This window comes from Notothenia rossii, assembly GCF_949606895.1.
Source record: "Notothenia rossii genome assembly, chromosome: 12".
In the NCBI taxonomy this organism is placed as follows: Eukaryota; Metazoa; Chordata; class Actinopteri; order Perciformes; family Nototheniidae; genus Notothenia; species Notothenia rossii.
Genome location: NC_136911.1, coordinates 12,443,824 through 12,467,251, shown reverse-complemented (window position 1 = coordinate 12,467,251; position 23,428 = coordinate 12,443,824). Strand labels below are relative to the sequence as shown.

The window sequence follows — 23,428 nt, the reverse complement described above, 5'->3', positions numbered from 1 at the left end:
GCTCGTCATCGTCTCGTCTTAGTCAAGAAAAAAAGGTAGTTGAAGAACGTTTTTCGTCATTGACGAAATTAACACTGCTCTATTCCATTCATATACGAGTCTGCGAGTCACATAGTTTTCACATAATGTGGCGGGCGTCAAAAGTGCGCGCAAAATGTTCAAATAATAATCATAACAAATAATCGGTCCGATATCAATAATGTGCTAGTTTACAGTGAGGTGGGCTACGCCTACGCCCACCTCACTGGGTGTGTTTCGCAGGTCTATCGGTCACTGCGCGACCGATTTCAATAGGGTCTTCGCCGACCTAGGTCTCAGACCCTAATAATGCGTATTGAACTGGTTTCATTAATTAGTGAGTTTATTTAACACTAGAACCGCCAATCGAGTCAATTTGTGTGATGTGTGTTGTGTGTGTGCAATGTAACTTTTTTTCAATACAATATTAAAGTCTCTTACAGTTACTTTCGTAAGCCTGAAGTGAATACATTTTGGATTACTTATTGGAATTATTGGTGGAAAGATTTCCTTACAACATTTAATATTCATTACTAAAGGAACAGCCGAATCATCACAGCGCACAAAATCTATTACCGCCGCAGATGGACCAAAAAAGGGAGCGTTTGAAAAAAATGTGCGGGTCCGCTCAGTGAAACAACAACGAAATATGGAGGAACAAAAGTCTGCGTTTAAATCATGTGTGTGTGTGTGTGTGTGTGTGTGTGTAGAGAATATTGTCATTGTTGAAGGCTTTTAGAGAAGGGTGAATTATAAGCCTGAATTATATAACATTTTATATCTAAAAACATAAAAGCCACAATAAATAAATCACAACTATTCTAGTTCTTTTTACCTCCCGTATTGCTTTCAACCCACCAGCTTTTATGGTGTTGTTACGTCACTAACTAGCTTGTCACTCAGAGTAACCTACAGTTAATTTAGCTGCTGGAGAAGAAAGATCAGGGGGGGAGGGGGGGAGAGAGCTGTGTAAATACCATAGACTGTATATATAAATGGACGTAGGGTCCGTGACGTCACCCATAGGATTCTGCAGAGTTGCCGAGAAGCCCTTAGTAGGCGGAGTCGGCCACTAATGGCTCGACACTGACGTCAGAGTTCAACTCCCGCCTACTCCAGCCTGCTCCAAATAAGGGCAAAGAGGCGGAGCCGAGGCGGGACCTCCTGCCACTGAGCTGAAAGTTCCAGAGCTAGCTGAAGCTGCACACTGCCGTGACATTTTACGTTTCTAGGGTAAGCGGACATGAAACTATTCGGCAAAACTATAAATAATAATCTAAGTTATTGAGTTTTTAGCATAATACTTCAGAATCTTAAAATCCCTTAACGTTTGTATGAAATTGTGCTAAATTCAACAATGGAATCAAGCAAATATTAATACGTGTGCATGACATTAGTTATTTATTTATTATTTTGATATCACTTAAGTATACGTTTAAGTCAAGCTCAGGTACATGTGATGGTAGCTAGTTAGTGCTCTTACCTGTGAGGCCTCCTCCAAACAGCATAATACCCAGACTGTATCATTAAAACTAAGTACCAGTTCTAGATCCTTGACTTTAGACAAACAATTCAAAAGACAACATGTATTTAAAGACCAATCTTTATTTGAATGTGCCTCTTAACCTGATATATTAGTTATACCGTAATAGTATTGACAATCTAAAAAACTGAGCAACTCAACAGTCAACTTTATGTTTCTTATTGTCTAAAGCATTTATTATTTTCCTTTTCCCCCTCTCATATTCAGTGTGGACGGATTGAGACAGCGTGGTGTCCAGAAAGCTGCAGAGACTTCATGGAGAAACCTCCGTGTGATGGACGTCATGTCTGTTTGTTTGGCCCGGAGAAGACTGAGGGTCTTTCCTCTGCGAGGAGGACCAGGCCTGATGGAGGAGCCATGCTGGGCAAAGCTGATACCAACTGCACAGGCCTAGTCTGTCACTTTATTTGACAACATGTGTTTACTTATACATTTAATAGGTTTACACCTTCTGTCCATATGTGCTTTTTATTTAAAACATTTTTGATTAACTTTTGGTTCACATTTCAATACATTGTATTTGCACTCCTTTTGTCCATTATTCTTACTGAAAATGTTAGATTACACATTCACATCTGACTGAAGATTGGCCACATTTATTTGTGACATTGCAAACTCTGCGGTACAAGGCACAAGTGATGTGAAGCTCATAAAGTGAGGCAAATAGAAATAATCAGCTGATGGAGTGTAGATGTGGAAATAGGTGTATTCGATCAGCTGACTGTTTTTACAATAAAAGTAGTTTCTTAGTGTACTGGTCTTAAAATCTCATAGCATCAGCTTTTAATTTTCCTCTTGGATTTCCTCTTGATGTTCTCTTGGATGTTCTTCCATTAACCCATTGGTCGATTTGGGTGACACCTTTTTCTTAACCAAAATATCCAATAGAATCGAGGGGCAGTTCCCAAATCCACGTAAACATTACCATAGAACTATATAATAGAGAAGCAAACAAAGCACATCTGAAAGTACAAGCCTGGACGGCAAAACTTTATACCCAGTATATTGCCATAAATATGATGGTGGATTATCAGTAGAAAATTCTACGTGACACAAAGACATTGGATTAACCTTGAGCAGCGTTTTTATTCCGGTGAACACAACTTTTGATCACAAATCAAAAAAGGTAAGACGTAATTATTGTAATATTTTTGAAACCACCGGATGTTGTTTACTTTCTCTTTTCTGGCTGATAGCTCCGCAATTCAGTGATGACATTACATGTGTGGAATCTGTGGAGTCTCAGCTTTAATCGGATATCTTGTTTGTGCAGTGACGATAAGTAATAAGCGCATTGCTACCGTGAGTGCTGTGCAAAAGTCCGTTAGCAATAGTTAGCATTTTTTCGCTCCATGCTAATTCAAAGGCTTGGTATTACCAGAGCCCTCAAGTATCACGCATTTGGCGTGAGACACACGCATTTCACTCCATTCACACGCTCACACGCCACACCTTGTATTTCACATTCACACGCAGAGATTTCTTTCCAGGGTACCGACCACCAAGTTGCGCCGCTACAGAGGGCTTCATACTCCACTAGCAGCCCCCCCCCCCCCCCCCCCCCGTTGACATTCGCGGTACAGAGGGCTTCATGGGAACTTTGAGGGGAGCACGAAGTTGGAATACCAAACACCGCTGCCAAAATCTCACTCTGAACTCTGTTCCAAACTTGAGAGCCCTGTATTACTCTTGTGTTTCTTTTAGCTAAAAATTGTTCATATTGTTAGTTAGCTGAGTTTCTTATCGTTAAAAGGGTATGGAACATTAATAGTTTCATAAATGTTAAGAAGCCCTGAGACATAGTCTCGTAAAAAAAACGGTGGGGGGGGGTCCCTCGTGCTTAAGAGGTTAAGGGCTGTAGATATAATTATTTTGTAATTGTAATGTTTTTTTTCTTATTTCAACAGCGAGCTACAAAGACAATCAGATTATGAATGAACAGTATGAAGTTCATCAACATTAAAATGTATGTTATTATCAAAATAATATTGAACTGTTATCAAAATATAGTGCAACTGTAGAAGCTTGCTCTGTTATCTCACTGAAAGAATACATTTTACCACGTTTTTTACAGACAATATTGAGAGATAAATAGTAGCAGTTCTCACTGTGTTAAATATCTTTGCCTTCAATACATTAAATTAGAAAGCTGACAAAATGATATTGCTTGTTAACATCTAAATGTAACTTTTTGCATGGAAAAACCCCTCAACTTCACTGATGTGTAGGTGATCTAGTATTGTTTAATGGAATGTATATCAGTGTATTAAAGTCAATACTTCATTCATTTAAACCAATATCTTTCTTGATTCTTCGTACAGTATGAAAAATAGAGTCTTTATACCTGTGCTGAAGTTCACTGCTGTGAGGAGTCCAGTTATGTCTCTCACTCTCTGGTCCAGCCTGTCTGCATCACCTGGACACCTTCAACAAACAGATATATTTAAAGTACCATGTGTACAAACAATATAACTGATTCTCTTCTGTTGAACATGTTGGATTGTGTATTGTCCGAGTCAGGGTCCTTTTTATTTTACTGTAACTTTGGAAGTTGTGTTACCAATGCTTACTGTTTATTTGATACCCATTTGGTAATACAATTCATAAAAACAACAAGGTTTGGGTTCGTTCTTCAGATGACTGTGACGTTAACGTGTAAGCTCAATAATGAACTCCAGATCAACCAACCATATTGTAATATCTAAGTAATCATCTTGAAATATGACATTAATAATTGTAATATACACACATCTTATTGTGAGGTTGATTTCACATACACTACTTCGACATTAGCTTGTCTACATACTTGAGCACAGCCAATTTAAATTAACCTTAGCGATGCATACAGTTCCTACCTACATAATAAAATATCTCTAAGTTACAAGGATGACCTTATTTTATCAACCTCAACAGAAGCCGTTTGTTGTACAGTATTATCCCACTTAACGCTTAACACTTGTCTATTTCGCTTGAACCGTTATATATAGTCTATGATTTTAACTTGGAGGCTACTATGAGCATCGTTAGTACCGATGTAGCTACCACTCGCTTAACCCAAGCCTTAACATTCATTACGTAGCTGATTAAAATCATTAACACATAAATAAAGTACTCGAGTTTCACTTACCGCAAAACCGCATTAATGCACCGTCTGTTTTAACCGCAGAGCGAGTCACAATAGTCCGATATATAAGCATGAAGAACAAACAACCACGGCCGGATCAAGTTGTGTTGCCTGGATGAACTGAGCAGGCAGAATCCCTGTAGCTAGCTTCACGGAGCAGCTAGCAGAGAGACAAGAAGCTAGCAGCAGCAGTGATTGAACGGAGCTGTCACTCAATTTGACCACGCCCTAATATATGCATAACTTTAAGGCTTAATATTAATTAAACAGATGAGTTGAGAAAAAATTCACCCCCCCAATCAATATTCATGAAGGGGGGATCTAACTATACAGACAATATGGTTTTTTGAACCACGATGTAAACATGTTTATTTCTGCTTTAAAGTTGGGCATTTTAACATGGGGGTCTACGGAAATTGCTCCCTTCTGCAGACTGCTCCTACTGGCCACTAGATGAACTGTGTTGTGTATGTTGCACTTCCGTATTGGTGTCCCGGCTCTTCCCCAGGGTTTGCCGCTTGGTAAACACACAGCTGAGAGCTGCCGTTTCATTCAGACTGTTTAAAAAACGGTAACAACGGACAATTTTTCTTAGCGGATGCATGTCAATTTAAATCAATACATACAACTATTTTTTAAATCAATAAAAACATTTTCTAAATCCATAAAAGCATTTCAATTAATATTGGGAGTCATGTCGTTACTTTGTTAAGAATGTGGCCGTGTAATAAGCGGGATAATTTGCAGCGACTTGTTCCTTATGGGGAAAATAACACCCTTCATGCTGATCAAGATCCTTGATCCTGATGTGCCGACGAGGCTCCATTAAAATATAAACATTTTTAGTGAATTACTGAGTTTAGGCACGTTAATAACGTTTTAATGAAGTTGAATACAGTATATTCATATGTGTCAGTGATTTCATGTCAATTCGGCGAACATAAACATAAATGATCGTGGTGAAGATGATGATTAAATTAGGATTAAAAATCGAGAGCCGGGCTGCATTTCCTCCCGTTCGTTTTTTTCGACTAAACAACATTATTTTGTTAAATGACAACATGGTGATGTTTTGTAAATGATTACATGTCAATTTATTAGCACAGAGTATGATATCTTTGACATATGGATCTTAACGAAGTTACACACACACACACACACACACACACACACACACACACACACACACACACACACACACACACACACACACACACACACACACCAGGTATCAGTAGATGAGAATGATCCTTATCTCCGGTGGATTAACACAAACCTAGTTATGTAAAACGATGCACACATTTAAACCTGCAGGCTACTGGGAATCAATGAATAGTGCAGCATTGCCTTACCTCTTTAGCTTCCATCTGGTTTTCTTTGAAGAAAAGCCTTTCTGATGTTCTTAAAATCAATCTCAAAAAGAATGTCATGCTCAATTGACATCAGTGTTAGGTTTCCTTTTAAGAGCGCCACTGACAAACTTTTTCTTCTCCAAAATGTTCTCCTAAACAACCTTCATCTGTCACTCAATCACTCGCAATTTGAATAAGTCACATGTGAAACATATTCGCATTCTGATTGGCTGTTAAGTGGTGCCCACTGACTGTTACGGAGTCATCATTTTTGAGAAAATCTCTGGAATCCATCGATCTGATTGATTTGCGGAGCAAATTATCAAAATAGTATGGAGGGAAGATATTTTAGTTTGGATTACTGGTCTGGGGAAGCTTGCGAGTGTGTGTATACGTGTGTGTGTTTGTGTATTTTTGCGTTTGTGTGTATTGTGTTTGTTTCCCTGGGAAAACACTCACCGAGAAACACCGGCTGTTGTTATACCTGCTGTGTCTTTAAGTTACTCCGTTCTCCGCTTGTAATTATGGCGTTACAAGCTTCAAAGCTGTATTTATCATTTGCCGAAACAAGTTTAATATTCTTTTTTTTTTTTTTATTGGCTCATGATAGGCCCCCGATCTCCGTAGGCCCCTGGGCTTCAGGCCAGGTCAGCCCGTGCATTAAGGCGGCCCTGGGGATGTCATATTATTTTTTTACCACTGTGAGGCACTGTAGTGTTACGTGCTACGTAAGGACGCAGGCTTGCGTCATGTAAATGAGGGTGTGTTCACCTGATGCACGTGTACAGATCTATGTGTGGTCATCAGTGTTGGGACTAACGCGTTGCAAACTAACGCGTTACTGTAACGCAACTACCTTTGCGGTAACTAATACTAGTTACCTATTCCCATTCAGTAACGCCGTTATAGTTACTGTGATTTAAATGGGTACGTTACTGCGTTACATTAAGTGATCCAACTGAACCAAATCTCCCTGCGGATGTAACTTACAGGCGAATACAGCGAAGTCCTCTCACAGTACCATGAAAAAGTGATAGTGACCAGAGAGGAGTGATGATTGGTTAAGGCGGGGTACATTTCAGGTAAGCTAATCAGAGACAGAGTTGGGCGGGTCTTGCCTTATGGGGAAAATACACAGACACACAAACACTTGCTAACACACACACATACACAGCAACACCCACCACCAGTACACACACACACACTATGGCAGATGCAAGTATCAGCGAGAGCAGCAGCGCATTTACAACTTGGAGATATAAGCACTATTTTCAATTTGTGGGATAAAGGACGCAAAAAAATATTACGGTCAAATGTAAACTGTGTGCAGGGCAGAAAGCATTGTCCACATCGAATAACAGCAATGCCAATATCAGAGCTCTCAAGTCTCACGCAGTTGGCGTGAGACACACGCATTTCACTCCATTCACACGCTCACACGCCACACCTTGTATTTCTCACGCAGAGATTTCTTTCCAGGGTACCGCCCACCAAGTTGCGCCGCAATTTTTTGTAAACAAACTAGGCTTGTCTGCGACGCGTGCACTCCACTAGCACCCCCCCCCCCCCCCCCCCCCCCCCGTTGACATTCGCAGCGATGCAGAGGGCTTCATACTCCACTAGCAACCTCCCCCGGTTGACATTCGGCTCCATGGGAACTTTGAGGGGAGCCTGAAGTTGGAGTACCGAACACCGCTGCCAAAATCTCACTCTGAACTCTGTTCAAAACTTGAGAGCCCTGCAATCTCCTGAAGTACCTAACTAATGTACATGTGGGGAGTTGTCTTTTCTCTTACTGTGCCACAGAACAACACAAAAACGTATTAAAAACGTATTTGTATTGTTATTATTTTTAAAGTAAAGTAACTTGTTACTAGTTACTTTTATAATTTAGTAACTAACACAGTAACTAGTTACTTTTGGGAGATCAGTAACTATAACTATTACTAGTTACTTTTTAAAAGTAACTTGCCCAACACTCGTGGTCATTCTACGTTATCTCGGCTGAGCGAAAGGAATCACCTGAGAAGCAGACGAAAATAAACCATGCTCATGGGCTAAACAGTTCATCGCCTCCGTCTCCACTTTAGTGCAACGTATGAAGAAGCTGCCATCCTAAACCTTAAAAAACATCTAGCATTTCCAACCTGCTACACATGCGTAGGCAGGAAGGCAGAGCAAGAGCAGGAACAACATAAGAAATCAAGTATTCTTAACCAGAAGCGGGCTTTAATTCACAAAACAACCCGGAAAAAACCGACAGGAACATGGGAACGACGACGAACAAACAGAGAACTCTAGGGAAGAGAAGAATACATACACACAATACTAATCACAAGAGAAGACACAGCTGGGGAGGGGAGGTGAAACACAGTGGCAGCAGGTGAGCACAACAAGACAATCAGGCACAGGAGGGAAATCACAGGAAGGAAGACAGGACAAAACATTACAGCACTTTCTCCATTGTCAAATTTCCGCCTCCTCAGTCCTCCAGTAGTGACCGGAAATCGATGTCAGCGTGCCATGTTGAAGGACATCTAATTTCTCTAAATACGCATCGAGGACCGAGCATCGAGGAGGCTCTCTGGAAGAGCTATATATCATCCGGGGATGTATTTCTGGCAACAATGATGTTTAAAAGATGCGTGACGCACGGCTGGACTTTCCTCAACCAATGCCAGTGTGGTTCTCAAATGAGGGTACTCGGACCCCTAGGGGTACGTTGGAGTACTGCAGGGGGTATGTGAGATTTATTTTATGTTAACTCTAAGGTTCACAGCAGGGGTTCCCAAACTTTTCAGCATGAGACCCAAAACAGAAATGTTGTGGTCCTAAGGGACCCAAGCTCAAAAATGTCATGATTTTCCATAATATCTACAGTTATAAACAAAGAATGCAACACACCATGAATTTAAAATGTAAATGAAAATATTTATTTAATTATAAAAGTGCACCCTTTGAGCTTGCTCAGAAAAAAATAAGGATCAAAGCAGAAAGACGAAACATGGGACGTGCAGTCAAGTATATACAGTACAAATTTCAATTATACAATTATCAAAAGTGCAATATTAAGTTTGTCGCTAGCTCAAAAACTATGAACACACCATTTTAAACTATTTAAAATGAACAAAGAACAAACATGTTGTAAACAGAAAGGGACAAACCACTAACTGAAGTGCAGTCAAGTGTATTCAGTACATCACAGGTGAAACTACATTTAAATTATCAGAAGTGCAACATTAAGTTTGTCACTAGATCAAAAACTATGTATACACATTTTTTAAACACTTTTAAATGAACAGAGCTGTTTTAAAACACTCTGAGAGACAAAGAAACTCCAACACTTGGCAACTGATTAACTTTTTTTTTGTGGAGGCTGACTTGATAGGATGCCCTCAGTGCCCCTCTGTTCCCTTTGAATGCCTGAAAATAACAGAGAAGATATTATCATTAACATTGCTGGGTTATTGGGTGATTTTTAATACCAGCCGGCGTACGCTGTATACCCAATGTGGACCTGGCAACCGCATTTATAGCGCATTACATTACATGTTACTTGTTAGACGCTTTTATCCAAAGCGACTACATACTCAATACTGTGGGGAATCCCAACAGAGGGATTTTGACAGGGTTGTTGCACAAAAGACCCAAGCGCGCACAGAAGAAATCTGAGAGCAGACATTTCACGAGCACACATAAACAGCCTGAGTACAAGGAGAAGGTTTTAAACTGGAACACAGGAAACCTGTAAGCGTAGCAATATATCTGAGTGCAAGCGTACAGTTTGAGCAGAAGCAGAGCACATCTAAGTGCAAGCAGGCACTATTTGAGTGTGAGGACAGGGTTTGAGGGAAAGAAATACATATTCTGAACGTGAAATCAATAAAGTATGCTCTCAAATTTAAAGACCACGCTCTTGAATAAAGAAAGGGAATAACCCCCATATGCATCATACTGCAGCAGTCACGTCCGTGCGGCTGATACTTTCTCTCGCTTTCCTTCTCATACTACCTGTCACTTTCCCTCTAATCTTCCTGTGGTTATTGTTTTGAAACACCGCTCTGTGCCGCTGCAGAATGTAGTGAACTCCCGGGAGCGAGTAGAGGACGCGCGAGAGCGCGCAGCTGGCGGTTCGCTCAGGGGCTCAGTCTGCATTTCATCCAACTTTGCATTAATGAAACAATTTCACAACAGACCCTGACAAACTCAAAACACAAAACAAATGATTAAAATGAGTGACTTACTTTTCCGCCGTCAAAACACTGCTTCTTGAAAGACTCTTCTTTGCAGATGAAAAAATCCTTCGATTTGTCCCGATGCAAAGGATGTTTTGTTTGGAGATGCAGGTCCAATTTATTCATTTTCAAGCTTTCGTTACTAAGCACCTCTCCACATAAAACACACTGAGGCCGCTCCTCTCCATTTCTAACAGCTTTTGTGAAGCCAACGTTTAAAAACTCCTCTTTGTATCATCTTTTTGCCATCTTGTAAGATCGGGATTAATCAACAGACAATAAACAGACAGCGCGAAAACTTTCGCGGGGGAAGCGTCAGAGCTGATACAAATACAATCTTTTATTTTTTGTTCATTTGTATTTAGAAAAATGTAATCATTCAATATACAATGCTATATTGCATAATTTCATTTTCAAAATACAAAAATTATAAAAAAATAATATTTGCAACGCAGCCATCAGCTCTGACGCTGCATGTGTATAGCAATGCATTTAACTGGCGACCCAATCAAAACGGGTCAAAATGGGTCGCGGACGCTGAGTTTGGGAAAAGGCTGGTTTACAGTAATTCTGGATAATAAAATGGGGAAAATAAGCGGGGTGCTCTCTTTTCCTCTCCCTCTCCTGACAGCCTGTCAGTGTCGTGCAGCTCGCTGAACCTGTAATAACTAATAAGTGACCCGACAGTAAAGAATACACATATTTATAACTAGTATAGCTAGTTCCAGAGTAGATAAACTAACCAAGTGTGTTAGCTCTAACTCTTAGTGTATTCAATTTTGCTCCACTCAACGGTCCGCAGCGGAGCTGTGATCATGCAGAGCTGCGTGTTCTCCGTCAGCAGCAGCTGATCTGTTCTCTGATCTCTCGCTCGCATCCGGTTATACTTCACTCACGTTTATGTCCAAATGTATCAGATCTAGCTAGTTCTAGCTAATGATATGACTGCCTGCTTATCAAAGGACACCTAAACAATAAGCGTTGCTTGGCAACGGCGTGTGGCCACAAAGTATGGCGCAGCATTATGCATATGTTTATATGAGGGGTCAAAATCCCATGCTCATAAAATGCTCATATATTTTTTTCTCTTCATTCCCCACGCCCCTAAATAAATAAATATTCAAATTTTAGGAAAAGTAAGGAAGTTTGAGCAGTGTGGGTTTTTCAGAGAGTTACACATATTTCAAAACGCGAAGTGTAATAACTGCAGGTTGCCTCCCTGTCAGAATGACAAAGATCCTCAGTGAAGCACAAGCCCATGTTTCTCACTATATTGTATGTATATTACTTATTAAAAAGATCAGTTCAATGCAACTAATGTCGTCTTAGTGTTATTGCATGATGTTAAAATTGGTTTTCCATGAATTTAGTGATGGATTGTAAACATTTGAAATGTAGCATTTAAGTGTTTCTCAGTTGCAAGGTTGTTGTTTTAATAAATCAGACACTGATGGTGCAGCGCTGTACTGTACCTCTTTATATAGGCATTTTTTCCTTAACAAAATGTTTTTGCGCTGACCAGGGGGTAGGCCTACTTGGCTGAATTTTTTTTTCAAAGGGGGTACATTATTGAAAAAAGTTTGAGAACCACTGTCTGCCTTAGAGTACTATGTGCAGGAGCCTTCTCTTCAATCTTTTTCCACATAACGAGAATTTTGTGCTGCTCTTTCCCAAATGTTGAAGCAAAATCTGTGAAAGCATACAGCGGGGGTGTGTCTCTGGACATCTTTAGACTGGAATAGCAGGGGCGCGCCCACGGCCAGTACGTGAACTCGCGTCGCAGGTGCACAGAGTAGGCTACATCTGACTAGAGACAAAACTTGCTCGTATCCGAGTCCAAGTCGGAGCGTCAATGTACAAGTCGAGTCCGAGTCATCGTGGGCAAAAAATTCACGAGTCAGAATCAGAGTTACCGTGCGCGGGAACTCACGTGTCCGAGTTCAAGTCCGCGTCAATCAGTGCGCGAGTCCAAAACGAGTCACGAGTCTACAAACAAAGAGTGGATGTTTTTCTAAAACCATAATAAAATAGTTGTAAATAAACGGCTGTATCCTGATATATATTATATGCTGTAAGAGTTGTAGCCTATGTGTTGTACAGTGTGTAGGTGCGTGTGTGTGCATAGATGCGGCGGACAGACGGGTCTCTTGTTTGTTTTTCTCCTGCTTACTTTTAATAATTGTAAATAACACTTTTGGCCCGTAATTTAATTTCCCCATTGTAGCGACCATATAGAGGGCGGGGGAGATATATCCAGTCTCTGATAGCGTTACGTTATTATGAGACTGCTCTGATACTTGTTTGATTCTGAAATCGTATATATATATATGTGTATGCGTTTGTATGTCTGCATCTGAAGCCTGTTATTGTCTCATTATACCACACTGTCAATGAATTAAAAGTGAATATATATAAGTTGTCATGAACACAGTTCTGCCCATCAGAAAGAGTACTGCTGTGCCTCCTGTCATTAATGGACGTCTCCACTCCTCTCTCCTCGGTTCCCCTCCTCGACTCCAACGCTCGCATCTCCTGGGGGCGGGACTAAGACGCGACGACAGGAGTCGAGGAGAGGAGTCGAGGAGGGGAACATTTGAATTGGGAAAGGGCTAAGGAGAAATAATGACTGTGTGTGTGTGTGTGTGTGTGTGTGTGTGTGTGTGTGTGTGTGTGTGTGTGTGTGTGTGTGTGTGTGTGTGTGTGTGTGTGTGTGTGTGTGTGTGTGTGTGTGTGTGTGTGTGTGTGTGTGTGTGTGTGTGTGTGTGTGTGTGTGTGTGTGTGTGTGTGTGTGTGTGTGTGTGTGTGTGTGTGTGTGTGTGTGTGTGTGTGTGTGTGTGTGTGTGTGTGTGTACAGGCTCCTGAGCTGTTTACTGTGGAGAAGGCCTGGGAGGCTCTGGGTATAGCTGAGAGGAAGCTGCTGGGGCCTTTGGGAATGAAGACCCTGGACCCTGAGTGAGTTTGCTGCATCTGTATTTAGCCGCATGTCATCACACCATCACCGCCAGTATATTGAGTCAAATACAATTATAAATATGTATCGTTCATTATTTCTATAGAAATGGGTTTGATATTCCTGCACACACCAACATCTCTGAGTCTCAGTAAACATATAGGAATGTTAAAACTTAAATATCCTTGGGGGAGCTCAGTTTTGCTCATGACTAAATGAAAGCACCACATCTATTTTCCAATTGTTGTAGCCTGTTTCGTAAATAAAATAATACCACTTCCAACTGAACTTGTCCTTTAAGAACACACGATTAATATTAATAAAATTAAAAATAAAGTTTATAGCAAGCAGTTTGACATTGCATGCATTATGACTTTCTAATTAACAATCTTTCATCACAGATGACAATATAATTTATAATACATCTTAACTTTATAGCATACTTAACCTGTTTAGCCCAAGCTTTTTTTTCACGAAACTGTGTCTCAGGGCGTCTTAACAATTAATAAACAATGAATGTGTCATACTCATTTAACGGGAAGAAACTCAGCTAACTGACAATATGAACCACTTTTACCAAAACAAAACACAAGTCTCACAAGAAGCGTCTAAATGAGCCCTGAGCGAAAAAAATGCTAATGCACTTAGCACAGAACTCTAGGTATAAATAGTTTATTACTTATCCAAACTGCACACACAAGATATCGACTAGCAAACTGAGATTCCACAGATTCCAGACATATAAGTATCATCTGCGATCATAACTCGCGACATGGGAAGCAAATGCAGCACATGGAGCTTTATGGAGCAAAAACTGAGAAACGTCTTACCGTTGCTGTTTTCTGATCAAAAGTCATTGGCAATGGCATTAAAACGAGAAAAACGCGGCTGGAGGTTAATCCATAGGTTAATCCAATGTGTCTGTGTCACTTTGAAAAAAATACTGATAATCCCCCAGATAGCAAAAGATGTTAAATCAACGTTGAATTATGGTCAAAAATATAGATTTTTGGTTAAGGTTGAAGATTGATGGTGGATCAACCTTAAATGTTGAAAAGAAGTCATTGAATCAACGTTGTATTGTGGTCGAATTTAATGATTGAAATGCCAGCATTGAATCAATGTTGAATCTATGCTGTTTGCCTCTTCTTTTCTTTTTTTCTTGATGGGGGAGGGAGGGGATACTCTGTAGGGGGGGGGGGGGGTGTAGTCTGTTTGTGGTGGTGGGGGGTGTGGGGGGGGGAGAAATATCCCACATAAATCCGAAAAATTCACTAAGTGTTGAGGCCAAAATTGACCACCCAAAAAACAGGTAGGAGCACGTTTTAAGCAATTTGGATTCGATTGGTAGTACTTTGTAGTGGCACTATTTTGGGTCCCTAAAATTACAAACTAACGACAGGGAGGAAAAACAGAGAGAGGGACCAGACAATACACAAGGAGGAAAACATGACAGGGAGAACCGAACAGCAAAATACACCCAAACCTAGACATACAAAACCAAGGCTGCCAACATTTGAGTTCAGCTTGGAGTGAGATTTTTTTTTTGGTGAACCGAAAAAAGAAACGTTTATGTGTACAGTGTTACAAATGTATTGAACATGCACAAACTAGGGTTTCCCACTAATGTACCGGGCGCTACAGTGGAATACGCACATACACAGTGTACCCGCGACTCTTACAATGAAGGCTCGATAATCAGCTCACAGCATATAAAATGGCATATAGGTGTAAGCAGAGGCAAAATGCTATTTTATAAGTGGGGGGGGGGGGGTCCCTCACCTCCTCTAGGGGGGTCTGGAGGCATGCTCCCCCGGGAAGATTTTTTATTTAAATATTGAAGTTAAATGCATCAACCTGGTGCACTTGGAGAGCAAAATGAATTTATGGTAAACGGATTTCCTTTTTCTTTATGGATATTTTACAAATCACTCACCCTTTAAACTGTATTCTTGTTTTACTGTCATATAGTATTTTATAACTGTTTTTCATGTATTCTCATAAATGGTGACCAAAACGTTTGAGACCCACTGAGATAACTAGACTAAAGTTAACTATCTAAACAGAGAGTCACTTACCTCACTGGGCTGTATTTATCTCTCAGTCTGACAGGACAGGGCTCTCCCTTTCCTTTTTTTAGAAACAGCTTTTAATATCCGTTAGCGCAGCTAGCTAACCAGATGCTAACAACAACAATGCAAATAGTGAGTTTGGTAGAAATATATATCGTATAATAGTAAAGTTATTGAAGATGATGCCATATTTATTGATGATTTGACATTATAAATATTCCCCAAAATTATTCAAAAGCATATTCTTCCAAACTCCTTGATGTAGTATGATACACAGGAGACTATTGATGTGTATAGTGAGTTTGGTAGTAATAAGCTGTATAATAGTGATTGAATATTATAGTATTCTCTTTTTTCGGAGTTGCGCTTTGCAGACGGTCCCTGAGCAATCGTTTCTTCTCCGGCTGCGGATAGAGACCAATGTAATGTGCCCAGCTCGGAGGACGGCGCGTATTGGCTTTTTTTGATCAAAATGTGATTGTAGTTCGTTGTCAACCTTACCACGGTACTTAGGAGACGTCATTTGTGTTTGAACAACGTTTTGTTCATGAGTTATTGATCCGTGAAATCAGAATCTCCCAATATCGTTCCAACTCCACTGAACTAAGCCAGAAGACCGTCTCATTTCGTAGACCGCTCGGTTTGCTGTTCCTTCCTTATTTTTATAATTACATAAATTTATTTTGGACGAAAACTTAGCGTGAGGAAAGGCATGTGTGGCGTGAGTGCGTGAGATATGGGTTAATTGCGTGACTCTCACGCTCAATGCGTGAGTGTTGGCAGCCCTGACAAAACTAAAAACGTGACATTCAGATCTCCGCAAATCTCCTCCGAATCTCGCATGTCATGGAGAGAGTGTTAGCCCTGGAAAATAACTAATGAAGTGGGTTTATCACATTCTCTAGCTGTATGGGGGAAACCGGTGAGTCATGTTCCTATATATATATACACGTCATAAAAATGCCTGGGAATAACTTGTGGAATGATGTGCATCTAGAAACAGATGTTTGAAATGTTACCTATGACTGCATCAGTTATTAATATTCGTAATATTTGCAACATATACAATATCTCTGTCACCCCTCTTTTTTTAAAGAAATGGTACATTCCAATGGGAACCGCGAAAAGGTTCCGTTAAGGGTGTGTGTTAGGTCAGGTGCACCACTGCACCTAGCTTCAGGGTTGCTGGCTATCTTTCATTCAGGTAGAAGACTGAACCTCTGTGATTTCACATTTAACTACGCCATGCATGAAAATGGAAGAGATATCACATATCTGGGCATGGATGCTTTAGCAACTGCAGCATTAAAAGGTAATGTAATTGTGTATTTTATGCTGCACCTCTCCAGCAAGCTTTACATTATTTGAATCGGTTGGACAACAAGTTAGCATGCAAAGTAAGCTAGCTAGCTGGCTACATATCTAGTGTTAACTTAGCTAATATCTACTGTTAGCTGTTAATAACTGCACAAAGGACAAATGGTGGTTAACATTTTAATTTATACTGTATTATTGCCAGAAATAATGTCAAGAAGCAAATGAGCCTTCCACAACTGACAGTAAAGTATTTAGCATAGCCATCTTTGGCGCCCTTTTTTGTTGTAGACAGCATTTCACAATGCGTTGTTGTATGATAGTGCGGGCTATTGTAACAGCAATTTTTTTAATTTAAATTATAAGTAAGTGCAATACATGCCAGAAATGTACATTACTCTTTCATTTTATGTATTTAGATATATATGTTATTAGTTGCTTTTTACCTTATTATTAACTGTGTGGTTAAATCTGTTTTCAGCTGCTAATATAAGCAGAGACATGCTGCCCAGCCTATCTAAGGAGAACTTGCGTGATCTCCTTCCCGGGCCTGAGCACTTCAGAAGAAGAAGAACCATTTGGATGATGATAATGAGGTAATTCCAGATTCTAACATTTGAGGGACTTTAAACCTATTACCAAGTAAGCCTTTCCTAGTCATCATGCAGCTATTTGAAGAAGTGAGGTTTTTGGTTGTGTTGATTCTTTTTTTGTCACAGTGTAGTGCTCTTTTTTATTGTAAATACCATTATTTATTTATATATATATATGCATATTTTATACAGGGCCAGGAGAGAGACCTGTGTAGACCGAGTACCTCTCATGGGACTTGTGATTTCAGCCATACTCCCACCCCCCAACCTTCCTTGTTTCCCTCTTGCCAAACCCACTCCATCCCCTGTCTTTTCTCCAACCTCCTTCCCCTCTCAAAGCCCACAACCCCAACATGGTGCCAGCAGAACCGTACAGCTTCCTAGTCCACTGTATGTGTTATACACAGACGCAGAATTGGAGCAATCACAAAGCACCTTTTCTGAAAAGCAGCGTGGTGGAGAAGAAGTTGACTACGTCCTTTCCAAAGATCTTCGCTGTCGATTGATCAGGAATACAGCCACAAGCATGATTTCCATTAAAAGAGCAGCTGGGGATGACTTTAACTATCCATGCAGCCATGATCTCACTGTAATGGCGAAGCGTCTAATTGAGTACTACCCAATGCTTCGGGACAGATCTCAAACCAGTAGAGCTGAGCGGGTATGTCACTATTCAAGTTTTCAACTCATGGTTCAGACAAAGCACTGCAATCATTTGCCTATCAAACTGGGAGTGATGTGTTTTATCCAGTTCAATAAGAGCTCTGTGCAACTGCTTGTATGGTGTATTTTGTTTGATACAAGTTTGTTTAATGTGAGTTATAACACAACCTGTTGTGTGTGTGTCTTGTAAGGAAACTGTGAAAAAGCAGCTTTTGAAAAGGATCCAGAATGTGACAACCCCCAAAAAGAAGCAGGGTTCAACTCCTTCAAGAAAGAGGCCTAGGAGTTTAAAGGCCATGTAATGCATCTAACACAGGTGTTTTTTAACATGTAGTTTAGATATCACCAGAATAAAAATAAATAAAAATGTTTAAAGTTTCGTCATAATTAAATGACATATACGTTAAAAACCGATGTTGGTTCCGAAGTTTGCCGAGTACGCCCCCGATCACTCCCGAACGAGCGGTGACGTCACACGTGGCAAACATTGCCATTTGATCAAATCAGTCCAAATGGCAAGCAACGCGATAACTTCAGACAGCGACAGCGACAGCGATCATTCAAGCTCAGATTCAGTGGGTTATCTGGATTCAGTTACAGAAGTAGAGAGTGAACCAGCTAGCCTTTCACTTCAAGGCATTTTGCCTTATAAGTACGAGCCTCCTGCCCAGCAATCGAACAACGAGGCAGAAACTTGTGAAAGAGAAGCGGATTCCGCAGCCGGCGAGACTCGAGTCGGCAATACTGAATGGTAAATTCTGTTTTATTTAGTTTGACCTGCACTAAATGTCGATCTTAATTTGTCATCTGTTCCTCACACGTCCGGCAGATATTGTTTTGTTTTTTAATGTTATGTACAATATTCAGGTGTACATGTCAATGCTGTGAAAGCATGCCCACTGCAGATGAATGTGTATGCTGCAGAGAGATCTGGCAGGTGATGGAACAAATAGACAGTTTGCAACCTACTGACCAGATAGCAGAGTCCTGCATCGGGTCGGGTATCCGCGGGTACCCGACGGGTGACCCGCAAAAAAGGTGATTTGCGGGTGGTATTTTTTCAAACGCTTTTTTCCGGGTTCGCTTCTGGGTAAAACAAAGATGATGCGGGTCCGGTTGCGGGTGTTGCATAATAAATATATTTAAACAATAATAATTTAGTTTAATGTTTAAATCCTCAGACCTCTCCTCCGCGGTACCGAGCATAATCATAACCTCTGCAGTGCATCTATCTGCTGCTGAGCGCACCACATTCTGAATGGCTGAGGTGAAGCTCTCTATAGCGGAGAATACAGCATTTTCAATAACTCTTCGTCAAGAGCAAAATCCAACGTCTGGGAGGCTTTTGGTGTCATCCTAGATGGAGAAAATAAACAACATCCCAGGCTTTTTGAGCCAAATATGCAACTGCGTGTGTTAATAATTGCACGTTGTCACTGCTTATATATGCGGGTTCGGGTCGGGTTGCGGATCATGTGCCGGCGGGTCGGGTCGGGTTGCGGGACTAATTGGCAATATGTGCGGGTAGCGGGGCGGGTTCGGTAGGCCTACTGCACGTCACGGGTGCGGGGCGGGAGCGGGTCTTGAAAATCAGACCCGTGCAGGACTCTGCCAGATAGAAGACACCGACGAGAAACCAAGGTGCATTATTAGCCACCCAGGCTTTAGAGAAGGCTGTCTCAGTGTTTGGACACTGAAAATAGCGTATCTTCAATACAAACAACAACACAGAGCAGTTGATGGCCCACTACACCAGTAAGTAAATATTGATTGACCCAACTGCCTATTGCAGCTTTGCTTTCATATAATACTTTTAGTCGCTACAGATATGGTACACTTTTAAAGATACCATTAAACTCTTTCAAGCAGTCAAAAACAGCTTGGCTTTTATTTTTTCTGTGTATGCAAGTTCAATGTATGCTTGAGAAAAGAAACAACTACACATGTGAGGAAATATATAAGAGGTCTATGATTCTGTCAAGCAGTCATGTATAACCTCATATTTATTTTGTACAAGTAAAATACAAATATCATGTTATAAGCCAATTTGTAACAATTGCTACATAATAGTAGGCTACTACATAACATTTTATTTTTCTCCAAATATATTTATAATCTGTATACTTTTTTTTCATTAGGAAGTATCGATATACAGCTTATCGACAGTTTGTACGTTGGTGCTGGGGTGTAGGCCTACTCGGCCCAAAAATCAGAGTCCCGCTGCATGTGCTGTAACCGAGATACGGAAGACTTACCCTGAGCCGGGAGGCCGCTATCAGGGATTTCAATGGCCAAATCTGTAATTTGACATAAGTCATGCAGCTGAACTGGTTAAAATGGTTTCGCATGATGTAAATAATTTACAAAGTACATCATTTACAATATTATTTTTCCAAAGAAACATGTAAATATAAAAACATTTTCCAAATCACAAATTTGTAAGATTGTATTAATTTACTGTTTGATAAATAAAAAAGGGTTCTTTTGTTAATTTTTCACTTGTAACATTTTATCTTTATTGCAGTGTACATTAGTCTATTTTGGTATGTGCGAGCCCACAAATAATTAAAAGTGGTAAAAATAATAAAGATATTCAGACGTAATTCATTTTTGGCCTTACTTATTTCACTTCAACTTTTATATATTTCAGTCACTAGGCAAGTTCACTGTACTCTGGTGACATTTAGCTCAAGCTGGCATAACACCTGTAGTAACTTAATTCTGACCCGAGTTTTGTGCACAATCTTCCAGCACCCATGATCAATGTTTATAGCAATCAGGAAACATTCACAGCTCACAACTACACATCGCTTCCCCATCATGAATTGTTAGATAAAAAAAGTTTAGCGAGGTCCGGTTACACATATGTTGAGCGAAAATAGCGGAAGGATACAAAACAAACAATCCAGACGAGGCTGGTGTTTGCCACGTGTGACGTCACACAGCTGGGTTAATGGCTGGCAAGCTTTTCGCTACCGGAGCGGAATAACACGGGAAAGTGGCACACATTTCATGTTATTTGGGGGGTATTTATGGAAAGAATCATTGATGTTGATATGTCAAATGAAACAGTGGAAAGTGATGAAGCGATTTATTAACACAGAATAACTTTTATTTTGGACATTACATGGACTTTAAGCTTTCAGAGCAGCCATGAGACGTCCACTGATGAGACTGATGAATCCACCGCATCAACCTTGATCTTGGAGAGATCACCACCATCTCGATGCAGCGCCCCGGAGGCTGAACAGTTATGTGATAAGTACAGAAATTGAAATAGTAGATAGTTCAATCTCTTCAAGAAAATGTAACAATATCAATAAGCTATTTTAGAACCCTTTTTTATTCAAGATTACTCATCTATGTTTGCCCTGTTTCAGTCACTACGGCTGTGTGTTAATGTCTCATTTAAACTTTAACATCAGAAATGAAAACAGTGGGGTTTATGTTTTCTAGCATCAGAAACTGAGAGCCCACAGACCCAGGCGAGACACTATAAGACTCTACAGGCGATGTATAAAACAAGGCCAGACCAAACAAGATGGATGTTGCTCAGCTCCTGGACCTCGAAATCCAAGCGAGAAGGGCCTTCATTGACTGATGTTACAAAGGAGCAGGACAGGCCTTCCAAGATTCTTAAAACTTATCCTTGCTTTGGAGAACTGGATCATGTAACCAATTTTTTCGTTTTATGTACAACTATGCTTCCTAATTCGGTTAACGTTAGACCAAATTTGAAATAAGAAATGGTTTGACAATTAAATCAGATCTGTCTCATTATTCATAAATAAATGACTCAAATATGCTGATTGAATACACATATTTATTCTGCATAGATATATAAAAACCCTCCACTTATTTAAAAAGAACAAATTTCACAAATGTGCTTCTGATACACACAACATTATTTTGTTAGTAGTATTTGTCCACAATACGTATTTAAAAAGTGTGTGCATCAGACATACGTATTTCTATGTGCACTGTAATATTTTTGTTAAGTGACCATTTCAATCACATTATACACATATGATTTTTTTTTGGGAAATTCAATTATGAGACGAATTACTAACCCTTGGAATGTAGATTTGAAAGTTTCTCCTATATATTTTCTCTCTCGTTGTCTTAGCTAATGGATGAACTACGGCGGGTCCTCAATCAAGGCAACTCCCACTTCTTAATGGAACTTAAGACCCGGTGGGGGACCTTTTGTGAGAGGGCACAGTTTTATGGAGTTTTCAAAAGGCTCATGAGGCCTCCGCAGCTTGACAAAGGTGATTATTATCTCCGACCATGTCTGTTTATTAACTGACTGCAGGAAACGGAATGAAACTTTTTTTTTTCAACATTAAAGCACTCAATTGCCATGATGAAGGCTTTACCAGAGATGTTCCCATCACCTATGGCCCCACCCAAGAAGTTAAGGCATGCAAGTGAGGCTGTGCTCCACGTCCTTGAGGTAAGAACATTTATAAGAATTTTCTCATGTCGACACAAAGAGTGAAATGTTGTGATCATATTTATTTGGCTTTTTGTGATGATTTCTTTGTCTGTTTTTGTGTCAGTCTGCAAAAGACCCCAACACCTTTCTTCAGACACGACCACTGTCCAGCCCTGTTGTCATCATCTGCGAAACCAACTGTATACTGGCCATTGGAACCATGCCCATGCTCACCTTCCCAAAAGAGGACATTCATGAAAGCGTGATGTATCTCATGGCATGTTATTACACCTTTCACCTCACCTATCCTAAGTGCATTCCAACACTTCTGTGGTGCAGACAGAAGTCCTCTTGGACGCCATTCACGACTGTGACATGACTACTTCATACAAAAAGGCTATGGCCGACTGGAACAAGTTCCAGAGATTAGTGATTAGGCCGCTAGGGACATTATTCAGAAATACCGTTCACATACACATGTGAAACACTCTCATACACACAACTAAAACCAAAATAATTTACAAACATATGTAAAAATCTCATATACACATATGAAACGCTCGCACACACATGAAATCCAAAGTCATTCACATATACATGTCAAACGCACTCATATACACATGTGATACGCACTCACACACACCTGAAACGCTCTCACACACACATATAAAACACACTATCCCATATCTGGGTGCGTGTGTGTGTGTGTGTGTGTGTGTGTGTGTGTGTGTGTGTGTGTGTGTGTGTGTGTGTGTGTGTGTGTGTGTGTGTGTGTGTGTGTGTGTGTGTGTGTGTGTGTGTGTGTGTGTGTGTGTGTGTGTGTGTGTGTGTGTGTGTGTGTGTGTGTGTGTGTGTGTGTGTGTGTGTGTGTGTGTGTGTGTGTGTGTGTGTGTTTGCTTATTACGTGTGTATATGAGTGCGTTTGACATGTACTGTATATGTGAATAACTTTGGATTTCATGTGTGTGTGAGAGCGTTTCATATGTGTATATGAGAGATTTTTACATATGTTTGTAAGTTATGTTGGTTTTAGTTGTGTGTGTGAGAGTGTTTCATACTTCATACTTGTAGTCCTATTCAAAATTGTTCGCTGAGTCAAAAGTGTCATGAGAATTTCACTTGCGTT

General features: G+C 40.3%; 1 protein-coding gene and 1 long non-coding RNA gene across 5 annotated transcripts in view; both read left to right on the top strand.

Moving 5' to 3' along the window:
- The window catches only part of LOC307026073 (glycogen debranching enzyme-like), an 81,486-nt gene that overhangs the window by 55,259 nt on the left and 2,799 nt on the right, over nucleotides 1–23,428 (top strand). For all 3 annotated transcript variants that reach the window (XM_079661176.1, XM_079661177.1, XM_079661175.1), the window contains one exon: nucleotides 13,127–13,224. In XM_079661176.1, the coding sequence (XP_079517302.1) occupies nucleotides 13,127–13,224 (98 nt within the window). The remainder of the gene's footprint in view (nucleotides 1–13,126; nucleotides 13,225–23,428) is intronic.
- On the top strand, nucleotides 16,347–18,155 carry LOC307026078. Of its 2 annotated transcripts, XR_013804329.1 has the most exons (4): nucleotides 16,347–16,606; nucleotides 17,090–17,204; nucleotides 17,541–17,862; nucleotides 18,056–18,155. It is a non-coding gene; the product is annotated as an uncharacterized lncRNA (long non-coding RNA). The 2 variants fall into 2 exon arrangements; XR_013804330.1 differs by having other exon boundaries at nucleotides 17,090–17,862.